Source organism: Pongo pygmaeus, chromosome 12 (genome assembly GCF_028885625.2).
Source record: "Pongo pygmaeus isolate AG05252 chromosome 12, NHGRI_mPonPyg2-v2.0_pri, whole genome shotgun sequence".
Classification (NCBI taxonomy): domain Eukaryota; kingdom Metazoa; phylum Chordata; class Mammalia; order Primates; family Hominidae; genus Pongo; species Pongo pygmaeus.
In genome coordinates, this window is record NC_072385.2 from 105,180,365 (window position 1) to 105,193,450 (window position 13,086).

Sequence of the window (13,086 nt, forward strand, 5' to 3'; positions counted from 1 at the left end):
GTCTTGGCCGGGTGCGGTGGCTCACACCAGTAATCCCAGCACTTTGGGAGGCCAAGGTGGGCGAATCACGAGGTCAGGAGTTCGAGACCAGCCTGGCCAACATAGTGAAATCCCATCTCTACTAAAAATACAGAAAATTAGCTGGGCATGGTGGCGGGCGCCTGTAATCCCAACTACTCAGGAGGCTGAGGCAGGAGAATCGCTAGGGCACAGGCTGCAGTGAGCCGAGACTGCACCACTGCACTCCAGCCTAGACAATAGTGTGAGACTCTGTCTCGGAAAAAAGAAAAAGTCTGGTCTTTTTGTCTCGCTAGTTTGGCTCAAGTATTTGATAGTAATTCAAATAACAGGCTCAATTCAAACCACATTGAGGAAACATACAAGTACCTATAAAGATTCCTTCTTAATTTACTATTTAAAGTTTTAAAATACGTGATTACAACTGCTAGATATGACATTAGTGGAAGCTATGTAACATCCGATATACCTAACCTTTTATTATGAAAACTTAGATTTTGATTTCTCCAAATCTTGAGAATGAGAGGTAGGACTAGGGGGAAGGTTAAAATGGTGTCAGATAATACAGTTATGCATCATTTACCAAAGGGAAACTTCCTGAGAGATGCACAGTGAGGTGATTTTGTTGTTGTGCAAACATAAAGTGGACTTACACAAACCTAGATGGTATAGTCTATTGCTCTTAGGCTACAAAGCATGATGCACAGTATGTTACTGTACTGAATACTGTAACACAATGAGTGCTTGTGTATCTAAACATATCTAAACACAGAAAAGGCACAACGTATATACAGTCATAAAGATAAAAATATTTTTCTTTCTTCAAGAATAAATTAACCTTTGCTTACTTAACATTTTTTACTTTAGAAACTTAAAAAAATTTTTAAACGTTTTGAATTTTCTAGTAATGATTAGCTTAAAACAAAAGCATATCACACAGCTGTACAATATTTTCTTTATATCCTTATCCTATTAAGCCTTTTCCTATTTTTAAAAATATTTTTTACTTTTTAAACTTTTGTTAAAAACTAAGACATATACACACACATTAGCCTAGGCCTACAGAGTCAGGATCATCAATAACACTATATTCCACCTCCACATCTTCACTGGAAGGTCTTCAGGGGCAGTAACATGCATGGAGCCATCACCTCCCAGGATAACGAAGCTTTTTTTCCTGGAATGCCACCTGAAGGACATGCCTGAGTCGGTTTTAAGTTAACTAGTTTTTTAAAATAAGAATATATTCCAGGGCCCTGCGTAGTGACTCAAGCCTGTAATCCCAACACTTTGGGAGGCTCAGGCAGACGGATCACCTGAGGTCGGGAGATCAATACCATCCTGGCTAACACGGTGAAACCCCGTCTCTCTAAAAATACAAAAAATTAGCCAGGTGTGGTGGTGCACGCCTATAATCCCAGCTACTCAGGAGGCTGAGGCAGGAGAATCGCTTGAACCTGAGAGGCAGAGGTTGTGGTGAGCTGAGATTGCATCACTGCACTCCAGCCTGGGCAACAAGAGCGAAACTCTGTCTCAAAAAAAAAAGAAAAAAAAAGGTAAATATATAACATAGCTGTTTATTACCATTATCAAGTATTATGTACTCTATATAATTGTGTTATACTTTTTTTTTTTTTTTTTTGGAGATGCAGTCTCACTCTTTTGCCCAGGCTGGAGAGCTGTGGTGCAATCTTTGCTCACTGCAACCTCCACCTCCCAGGTTCAAGTGATTCTCCTGCCTCAGCCTCCTGAGTAACTGGGATTACAGGCATACACATGCCACCAAGCCCAGCTAATTTTTGTATTTTTAGTAGAGATGGGGTTTCACCATGTTGGCCAGGCTGGTCTCGAACTCCTGACCTCAAGTGGTCCACCTGCCTTGGCCTCCCGAAGTGCTGGGACTACAGGCATGAGCCACCATGCGTGGCCCGTGTTGTACTTTTACACAGCTGGCAGTGCAATAGGTTTACACCAGCACTACCACAAACATGAGTAATGCATTGCACTATGACATTATGCCTATGATGTCACTAAGTGACAGGAATTTTTCAGTTCCATTCTAATCTTACAGGACCACCAACTATCTTACATGAAGTCCACTGTTGACCAAAACATCATTTGATGGAGCATATGACTATACTCAAACCAAGAAAGTGTTTTGGTCACCTTGTAACTGACCAGATGGGAACTTCTGTTACTTAGGGATATTCTGATTAACATTATTAGAATAAAATTCCTTTATGGTGAAATATGCTATGTTAAAACCTCCCAATTATGCAAGTGTGGGCATGCAGCAAAAACCAAACGCTATTCCCTCTGGGATATGCACATATCATCAATATCTCCACTTGTCTTTGCACAGATGGAGGTAAGTTTGGCAAGAGAGGGTTCTGAGGCCAGTGATGTTCATGAAGGTTATACATACTCTAATAAATCACTGTGCTCTACATGTGAATAGTGCAGAGGCAGAATAAACGACAACTGCCCCCGCCCTTTTTCCTACTGTATGACAAGTACCCATCTAGACCAAGGACTGACTTCCTCTATCAAACCAGGAAAAAACTGGCTACTGGTTATTTATACTTGAATAAGCCTTGAAATGGCTATTTAAAGCTGCTAGAAGCAGTGGCTGCTGCCTAAGCGTATAAATTTGTATCCAATCACAAATCCTAGAAGACTCGACTGGGAATCCCCATCTACCACACCACTGCTAAACCTACTGACATTTACAAACTATTTCTTCCCCTTGCCTCCCTATATGCCACCAAGATTCCAGAATAACCTTTCAGAAATACATAACAGAATTTTAGTCAGTATTTCTAAATATCTTAACATTCCTTCATACCTGTATTATTTTACCTGTTAGAAATGTTTGAAAATGGGGCTGGGTGCCTGTAATCCCAGAACTTTGAGACTAGCCTGGGCAACAAAGTAAGATTCTGTGTCTACCAATTTTTTTTAATTAGTGGTGCATGCCTGTGGTCCCAGCTACTTGTGAGGCTGAGGTAGAAGGATCACTTGAGCCCAGAAGGTTGAGGCTGCAGTGAGCCATGTTCATGCCACTGCACTCCAACCAGGTGACAGAACCAGACCCTGCCTCCAAAAAAAATAAATTAATTTAAAAAAAGTTAAAAATGCATGGCATTGGAATGTATACTCTTTTAAAAGTAATAAACGTGGACAATAAGGAAGAAAAAGACCTACTAGATGCAACTATCTTTCCCACGAATCCTGACTCTTAATATGGCTTTGTCTCTAGACTCAATTTAAATAATGTATTAAATCCCAATGAATCTTCATCTTGGATTTAGATATTTACCAGAAAAGCTCCAGGTCTGCATTCAGATAGCAAAATAAAAACACCTCTGGGCAACTTCTTCAAACTGTCAGTTTCCCTTACTTGCTGAACTAATTCAGAGAAAACAAACACCTAATCTCTGAATCAGTTAAAACATATGCCACGACCTTATGTCTCCTCTAGTATCTCATCCAGAAGAATCAAGGAGATAAAATATTCCTCGGGTGATCTCCCCCATTCCCCAACATGCTCTTTTTTCTAACAAGTCTAGCTGCGGATCCACACAAAACACTTTCCCTACAGAAGTGGAGGTTGTCAGGAACAACTGACACTTCTTTCCAACTGCCTAACCTTTAGATTGCTGGGTCAGAATTAAAACAATTTAATCGGTAAAGAGGCCTTAAACAACCTGGCAGTTCATCAAAAAGTTAAACATACGGTTACCACATGACCTAGAAATCTCACTCCCAGCTACATACCCAAGGGAATTGAAAGTATACGCCCACAAAAAAAACTTGTACACAAATGTTGACAGCAGCACTACAAGTATTCACAATAGCCAAAAGAAAACAAAATGTCCATCAACTGATGAATGAATTAAAAATATGGTGTATACATACAATGGAATATTATTCAGCCATAAAAGGAATAAAGTACTGATACATATTACAACAAAGATGAATGTTAAAAACATTAAAAGAAACCAGTCACAAAAGACAACATACTGTATGATTTCATTGGTATGAAACGTCCAGAATAGGTAAATCTAAGAGACAAAAAAAAGTAGATTAGTGGGGGCCAGGAAGGAATGGAGAGAAATGGGGTGTCTGCTACCGGGAACAGGGTTTTTTGGGGGGTATGTGTGTATGAAAATGTTATACAGTTCACTGTGGTGATGGCTGCACAACTCTATAGTATACTAAAAATCGTATACTCTAAATAGGCAAACTGTATGGTATGTGAATTATATCTGGATAAAGCTGTCATTTTAAAATGGAGGGCTTTAATATGCTTTCATTAATCGATTTCACTTTTCAAATCCATTCATTTATTTTTTTAACCTTCAAAAGGACACTATAGGCTGGGCGCAGCACCTCGCACCTGTAATCCCAACACTTTGGGAAGCCAAGGCTGGAGGATTGCTTGAGCACAGGGGTTCAAGACCAGACTGGGCAACCAACATAGGGAGACACCGTCTCTACCAAAATAAAAAAATTAGCTAGCCAAGGTGTCATGTGCCTGTGGTCCCATCCACTAGGGAGGTTGAGGCAGAAGGATTGATTGAGACCAGGAAGTCGAGGCTGCAGTAAGCCATGATCAAGCCACTGCATTCCAGCCTGTCTTGAAAAGGAAAAGTTAAAAGTGTAGTCTGTCAGCCTAACTAAATCTTAAGAGTACTATACCTGTTTCACAAGAAAGAAAAGGGAGATACACACTAAAAGATCACAAGCAGTGTCACAAATTCAGACATCTGACAGGTTAAAGTTAAATGAAAAATGAATTTAAAAAACAAAACAGGTACAAACACATCCCAAGATTTTCATAAAACTGTAAGTGGGCCAAAAATGTAACACAATCACATTTTGCTATGGAACTTTAGACAGTGCTAATATTCTATAACTCATATTGTAATAGTCAAGTTCAGCTTCGTGGTAATATGTTAAAAAAATACTTTAAGAAAAACTTTTCTATCACACAGCAAATCGCTTTTGGGTATTTTTGAAGACATTTCAATGACAAGGGAAAATATTCATGATGTAATACTACATGAAAAATTAACTCATAAAGCTATGTAAAGAATATTCTAATGATGTAAAGCATGTGAATTTTACAAAGTATGTGAAGTATCTTTAAACAAAAATATATCAAAATTTCAACAACAGTTATCTCTGGATTGTGGAATTACAGGGGACTTCTTGAAAGAATGCTGCCCTTTCATAATCAGGAAAGAGCAAATTCTAAACAGTTTCATATTATCACATATATGATACATAATAGACATACTATATCAACTGGCACATCTCAGTTTTTAAATACCTGGATCAAGACTGTGGTTGGGAACAGAGCTGGCACTCTTATTCACCCAGCAGCAGTTTTCCATACTAACCTCCTCCCAAATGCATTAGATTCTACTCATTCCACTTCACTTCCTCCAAAATAGACTTAGCACTTATAGTATGAATGAAGTTCCCCAGATGATTCTGCTATACTCCCATTTCCCACCCCTCTTTGAGAACCACTCATTTAAGAAAGAAGCTTTTTACCGGATTTTCCAGAATACTCATACAAACTAGCTTCAATTTAAATGATCAAAACACTATGGTAAGCCACAAGAATGTGGCCAATAGGGTCACTACAGGGGATAAAGTAGAAGTCTTTGGTTTTTAGTTCTAAGCAAAAGTTAATCCAAGAAAACATACCGAAAGAATATGCACCATCCAAATAATAAAATCAATATTTCTGTTTTACACTAAATGGCATGTATGTATTAAAATGACCTAAAGGACTCTTTGAAAATATCATATCAAGGTCGGGCGGGGTGGCACATGCCTGTAATCTCAGCACTCTGGGAGGCTGAGGCGGGCGGATCACTTGAGGACGGAAAGTTCAAGACCAGCCAGGCCAACATGGTGAAACTACTAAAAATACAAAATTAGACGGGGCGTGGTGGCACACGACTGTAGTCTCAGCTACTTGGGAGGCTGAGGCAGAATAATCGCTTGGACCTGCGGGGGCAGAGGTTGCAGTGAGCCAAGATCACCCCACAGCACTCCAGCCTGGGTGACAAGCGCAAAACTCCGTCTCAAAAAAACAACTTAAAAAAAAAAACAAAAAAAAAACTTATCAATAATACGCCCACCTAAAAAAGAAAAACAAAAAGCAACTCATAAAATATAGTCACCAGAAGTGTGTATAGCTGATCGGCGATTTAATACAGTAAAAAAGAAAAAACAATCAGGAATATGTTGTGGGGCTACAATCAGCATTTTAAAATGAGATCAGGTCCTGCTGAATGTTTTCCCCTAATGCAGATAAATTCTTGCCAAATTTTTACTTACACGTTCATTTGACACTAAAAACACTAACCATAGTTATTCTTGCTAGGCAGCTTTACAAAATATCATTAACTAGCATCTAATATCATTGAAAATCCAGGTGGACAAAATTTTCTTTGAAGATTAAAAATAATTATTTACTAGAAAATTCAAGTCTGCTCTGGACAAGTCTTTCAACAGGTCTAGATCTGGGAAGGAGCTGAAAAATCTAGAATACTTAAGAATCCCTTGGAGGCACTGTCAAACTAAATATGCTTCTGTAGGATGAAGAAGTACTGAAACCTACTGACAGAATGTGTGCTGAACATAGGACAGAGAGGAGGCTGAAAAAGCCTGAAAGACACTTGTTTAGACTGGGAGCTCCTTGAGTGAAGAGACTGTGTCTTATCTTAGGATTGCTGGTGCCTGGCAAGGAGGAGGTCAACTTGTTAACGCTCGCTAAATTAAGAGAGAAATGTGTCTGGACTACAATTCTTACCCACCCCCCCCCCCAAAAAAAAGGAAAACAGATTGTACAAAACCAAATATTTAATTTGAATTCACAAAAACAAATGGAATCACTTAGACTATTTTTCCCCCAGTGTCTTTTCCAGTAACCTTGCACAACCCACTCGTGAAGTTAAAGTACCTGTAATCATATAAAGGTGCGTCTAATTTAAAAGGATACAAACATTTTAAAACAGAAATCTGTTTTATGCCTACAAAATATATGGAAAATGAAATAAAATATAAATAAGTTGAGATACAAACATATTTTTAAAATATTTAAATTTACAAGCAAAGTTTAAAATATATAAAAATATGCCGGGCGCGATGGCTCACGCCTGTAATCCCAGCACTTTGGGAGGCTGAAGCGGGTGGATCACGAGGTCAGGAGCTCAAGACCAGCCAGGCTAAGATGGTGAAACCTCCGTCTCTACAAAAATACAAAAAAAATCAGCCGGGCATGATGGCAGGGTGCCTGTAATCCCAGCTACTCAGGAGGCTGAGGCGGAAGAATCGCTCGAACCCGGGAGGCGGAGGTTGCAGTGAGCTGAGACCGTGCCATTGCACTCCAGCCTGGGTGACAGAGTGAGATTCCGTCTCAAAAAAAAAAAAAAAGGACTAGGCCTCTACTTTCCCAAATGTAAACAAGACATACACATACACATTTTTAAATTAACTGTATTTCCCTCATAAAACAGTTACAAAATACAATTATTTTCAAAGCAAATTTCTCAAAGACCCAGCAAGATGTTCACATCTGAAACAGTCTTAGGTAGTGAACACTGACTGCAGGCACCAGGGGGCCTCCCAGGAATAACTTAATAATAAAGGAAAAGGTAAATAAGAGTTCCTGGTAAAACTTTTGCTTCCTATTCAGTCTTAAGACTGCTGGATGGCTTTCACATCTGGAGCAAATATACAGTATTTAGTTACAGAACAGGTACTCACAGAACTTGGGTTTGAGATACCGACACATTCGTTGAAAAAGGAATTACCCCTCCCCCATTACAATATTCTTTGATGATTTTCGAAATATAAGTACATATTGCTTCACTCTAGCAATTATCTTAAAGTAATTTGAAAGCAAACAGTACATATGCAATCGTTGGACGGCGGCTAACAAAGAGGCCTCTAAATTGTTTAAAAAGGATTAAAGGCTTTTCTACACACTCACAAAACAATTATTGATGACGAAAACTTTACGGTAGACGGACTGTTTGGCAGAAAACTGCATTTAACTTTGAATAATATCCTGCAATGAATCAATACATTTAACTCCCGGCTAGTCCACCTCTTCGTTTTCCCCCCTTGCCTTCCCACCAACATAAAACTATTCAATAAGGACACCTGGGCCCGGAAAGTTCAAATGCTGTGTAGACTTGCAAATACCTTTCGAATACAAGACAGGCTTTAAAAATAGATTTTCACTAAGTTTGTGCAGAAATTAAGCTCTGCTCAAATCAAACGCAAAAGCCAATCCCTTCAGCAAACCCATCTACATACATCACATTTCTTACGTGCATCTTCAACCTGATCAAATATTTTGTCTTACAATTTTTTTAGGCCAAGTAACAAACGGTAGATTAATTCCCGCTAATTTTATCCTCTCTTTAAGACGAATCCATTCTATAGCATTGTGTAAAAATGCAGAGCAGACGAAGCAGTCCTATTAAGGACAGGTTTTTATATATATACGTAAAATTCACTCCCGGAACGACAATCGGAGGCAGCCAAGGGCAACGCACAAAGAGAACAGAGAAGAAACAGTAATTCCACGGACACACAAAGCCCGGTGGCAGGCATCCTCTCCCCCTCCTCGGAGGGGTCACCGGAGGCGAGCACGACGGCGCGCGGAGCCCGGCGGCCTTTCCGAAAGGCTGTCTCCCGCAGACCCGCTCCGCACAGCCTTCGGCCGGCGGGCCTGGCCCCCGAGGGTCCGCGGGAACGGCCCCCTCTCCCGCGATCTCCCCTGACCGCGCTCCCAGAGGCCGCTCCCCCGCGCCCAGAGCCTCCTCGCCCCTCCTCGGTTCGTCCGCCGCGCCGCGCTCCCAGAGACTCGTCTCGGGGCGAGAAAGGGGTCCCCTCGCGGTCCGGCGGCAGAGACGGACGCAGGGGTCGGCGGCGGTGCCTGACCTCCCTCCGTCCCGCGGCCAGGCGCGCACTCACCCTCCAGCAGCCGGGTGATGAGGCTGTCCACGTTCAGCTCCCCGTCCGCCATCTTGTCGGCACAGACTCTCCTTCCCAGCAGCGGGAACAAGGGCTTCTCGGCGGCGGAGGCTGCGGCGACGGCTCGGCGTTCTCTCACCTACAAGTCACGCGGCGTTTCGACCCCGGCTCCAACTCCCCCTTTTCCCGGGCCCTCCCCCCACCCCCTCCCCGCTGGGTAGCGAGAGCGCGCGCACACTCGGAGGCACCCACGGAAAATAAATAAATAAACAAGAGAGGCCCCCTCGAACAGGGCCGCGTCAGACCCAGGCCGCCACCTCCTCCTCCTCGGCACCGCCCAGCTCCGCAAAGCTCACCAGCGCCGCCGACGGCCCCACCCGCAGCGCCACTCACTCCACACGTCCCTTGCGCGCCGCCGCATCACGCAGCTCTCCGCGCAGGCGCGCGGCGCGCTCCCCGCCGAGGCTCCCCTCGACGCTTGGGCCGCCGCGCAACCGCACTGGAGCGGCTTCGCCCGCTGCCGTCTTCGCGCAGGTGCGTCGCCCTCTCTCCACGTCCACGGCGCCGAGTCTCGCCGCGGTGGCGCAGGCGCCAGGGAGGTTCCCCGGCTTTGCCGCGCGGAGGAAGTCCCGGTTACGCAGAGCGCGCTGGGGCAGGGCTGACCTTCCCCTTTCTCTACTTAACTGGCCTCTTCCAGACGTGGTGGTTGCGCCCTTTCGGCCTAGCTTTCCGTTTCTTGGCTTCATCCCCTAGATGTGCAAACAGCTCCTCGTGTTTTTTCCGTTAGCCGGGAAACGCGAACTGCAGCGTTTGGAACCTGGGTTTGCGCGTGTGGAAAGCAAGAAGGGGTTACTCTGCTGGAATTCGACATTGCAAATAAAGGTCTTTATCCCCGGCGGTTCTACAAAATTAGTTCCGCAGGGATTCTGGTTGAAAGAAGCGTTAAAGTGGGCCCTGTAGGAGTCAGCAATAATACAATTTTACATGGGTGCAGATGGCTGCCTGTGTCTAGCGCTTTCACACATCTCATATCTCCATCCACGCCGTGGGTATCTTTTTTCCACGGTGTGTTTCTGTTGCTGCCTCCAGTATATTGCTTAATCATCCTACCTGGTAATTATTTATGCATTTTTCTCCTACTCTCGACTCAGCTCCTAGGGGATAAAAACACACTAACTTATCTTTGTGCCCACAGCACCCACCAAGTATTTCCATCACGTAATACTGCCTCTAGAAAGGAAAGAGGAGAAGCAGTCAGGCTAAGGATCTAGGCAAGCCAGATCTTTTGTCCTGTTTCAGGAGGTGGCCAGCCCGTACTTATTCCACAAGTGTTTTTCCAGAAACTCAGACTTGATATTGCCTCAAGTCCAAGGCAGTGTGCTTCCCCCACTCGCATATCACTAATAGTAGCTAACATTTGTTCAGATCCCTGTATGTACTCTGCCACTGTTTTAAATGTTACATCCGCGTTACCTCATTTAATCCTTGCAACTGCCCTGTGGGGTAGGTAGTATTATTATCTCTACTTTGTAGATGGGATTCACCGAGGCACAGACGGTTAAAAAACCTAGCCCAAATCACACAAATAAGCAGCAGAGTTGGGATTCAAACACAGGCATGTAGTGCTAGAGCCTGCATTCTTAACAATTGCTATATTCTCCCTCTCCGTGAATGTGGGCTGAGATGCTGAAACAGGCATGTGCTGTGGGGGAGAAAAAGCTTTGTCCAACCAAGTGCTTTCTGATGTCCAGATGACATAGAACTAGGATTTCCTAATGCCTTTTTTCCCGTTTTTCTCTCCATTTCAGGATTGAGTTTGTGCATCGATTGTGAACACAACAGGCAGCAAGCTATAATGGTGGTCCTGGCTGGAGTCGTTTTCACAGACTCTGCAGTAATCTGTGGAGATGAATTGGCAGTTCTCTGTAGTTTTCACAGATCACTGCCAGTTCGTTTTGAGGCCTTCAGGAGTGAAGACCTGGCTCATCATCACTCTTTGTTGTTTTGTTAAATTTATTTACACCCTACTTTATTCCAGAGGAAAGGATTTAACGTAGTTTACATAAATGTGTACAGCAGGGTAAATTTAAAATAAGTACAGAGAAAAATAGGACAAAAGAAAACCGTGAGTGTGAAAGATAAGATTAAGCCAGCAGTTTTGTATGCAAAATGCATGGTGTAAGGTCCTATTGGTTTGCTGGAGGTAGGCCACACATATGACTCTCAGTTTTCTAGCAACCAAGAAAAAGATCAGTTGCAAGTGGAGTAGGTGTTTTGGCTAAGCTGGAACTAGGACTTGAATATAGCAGCTTGTAGAGTTACGCCACTTGCCCACATCTCTTCCATGAGCCTCTTTAAGTGTAACAGAATGCCTGGGAGCACGTAAACGCTCCTACTTAGGTGCCTACTTAGCTTCTAATTTTCATGGGGCCCATGAATCCCATGAAAAATAACTTCGAACCCTGTCCACAATTAGAGTTCAAGTATATGCAGACATGTTTAAAGGACAAGGGACACCCAAAGGAAAGATTGCGCAGAGAGAAAGCGAGCATCCGAGAGAAAATCACCACAAGTGAGGCAGAGGGAGGCCGGTCTCAGCAGAGTTTTGGAGGTCGTGAGAAGAAGAGGTAGGAGATAGGAGAGTGGTTCTGAGTACTTGCCTGCGGATGTTACCTTATCCACCGCCACCAGGTTTTCCAGTGCCTGGAGTCTTGGGCAGGAATGGGCCACTGTAAGAAAGAGCTTTATCACTAGGGGCCCAGCCAACTTTTTTGTGGGATATCCCTCCAAAATAATTAAGAGTTCAGAATGCTTCAGATTTTGAAGTGAAACTGGTACAAATATTGTTACTTAATAACCCGATAGTTTCTAGGGCAGCTCACCATAATCCCAAGTATTAGCCATCACCCTCAGCCCCTTCAGAGTACAATGTGTTTACTGAAGGAAGTTGGGAAAATGAAGAAAAAAATATAAAAATCACCTATAATCTTATCAGTCAGATGGCAGTTTTCCTGTCTTATTTCTGAATAATGGTTGTTAAACATTTGCCAGCACACCATAAGGCTTAGGGAGGCATCTGGGTCATGCATGTTAATATCCTTGGGTAATTCCAGAAATGTCTATGAAGGGAAACTCCTGTTATTTATCTAGACTTCCTGATTGCAGGGGGTTTGGGCATCATGATTTAGGGGTCTTAATAAAATTATTATTTTATTTTTACTAATAGGTAATGTCTGTGCCTATCAGATAAAGGCAAACCAGTGCTCAGAGGAACCCAACCATCTCTGTGTTGAGACCAGAGAGCTGTCTCTATGGATTGTCCTTAGAGAAGGCATTTTGGAACACAGTAAACAGCAGCCTGGTGACTCCGGTTAGTAAACACAGCAAAGACTTTCATAGGGATGTTTTTCTTATATGCCTCTCAGTATTAGCCAGTAACCAATCTGTGTGAAAGTGAGTAAGTTTAGGTAGCAAAATGTGGAGGGGGTGATATATAGTTTTTTGCTGCCCTGGCTTAATCCAAGATGACTTTTAAATGAATCAATCAACATTCATTGGGCTGTCCTTCCATGAATATGATTCTTCTCAATCAAGTGTTTAATAAGTCTCAAGTAGCGGTAAGTTTAAATTTTACTAGTTGTATCTGGAGGGCAGCCATTCTTTATATCGCATGCGTTAAGCTTTTATAGTCAGCTCAATTCAAGAAAATTGAAAAACCAGACAAAGACATATATGCGTCATTAGGAGGCCACCCCTCTCAATACAGAGCCAGGCCTAGGTGGTACAGCCAGGCAGGGCCAAGATTTGTTCTTAAGATTTAGTTTTGGTTTCATTTCATTATACATATGAAAATAGCCAAAATTATAGCTAAGCCATAAGGCATGTCCTCAGCCAATTTAGCCCCCCAGAATTATAAGGCAAATATAAATAAATGCCTCCTTCCCTGCCCTTGGTCAGTAACCTCCCCTGTGGCCCCAACCAACTCTCTCTTCTCTCTCTCTCAGTTTGTCTTAAGCTATCTCCATAGTATATCCATGTCTTTCAAGATAAAGTGATTGAAAA

At 42.7% G+C, this 13,086-nt stretch overlaps 1 protein-coding gene and 1 long non-coding RNA gene across 3 annotated transcripts in view; one reads left to right on the plus strand and one right to left on the minus strand.

The window, feature by feature from the left end:
• PPP1CB (protein phosphatase 1 catalytic subunit beta) overlaps positions 1–9,924 on the minus strand; it is a 50,333-nt gene extending 40,409 nt beyond the window's left edge. The window contains exons 1-2 of one of the 2 annotated variants that reach the window (XM_054474875.2): positions 9,381–9,924; positions 9,025–9,163 (exon numbers count right to left, since the gene is read on the minus strand). In XM_054474875.2, coding sequence (XP_054330850.1) covers positions 9,025–9,076 — 52 coding nt within the window. In that variant the 5' untranslated portion in view covers positions 9,077–9,163; positions 9,381–9,924. The remainder of the gene's footprint in view (positions 1–9,024; positions 9,164–9,380) is intronic. The other variant, XM_063649423.1, reaches the window with a different exon arrangement.
• LOC134737863 (uncharacterized) overlaps positions 9,779–13,086 on the plus strand; it is a 39,933-nt gene continuing 36,625 nt past the window's right edge. The window contains exons 1-2 of the long non-coding RNA XR_010123260.1: positions 9,779–9,906; positions 10,833–12,394. This is a non-coding gene — a long non-coding RNA (uncharacterized LOC134737863). The remainder of the gene's footprint in view (positions 9,907–10,832; positions 12,395–13,086) is intronic.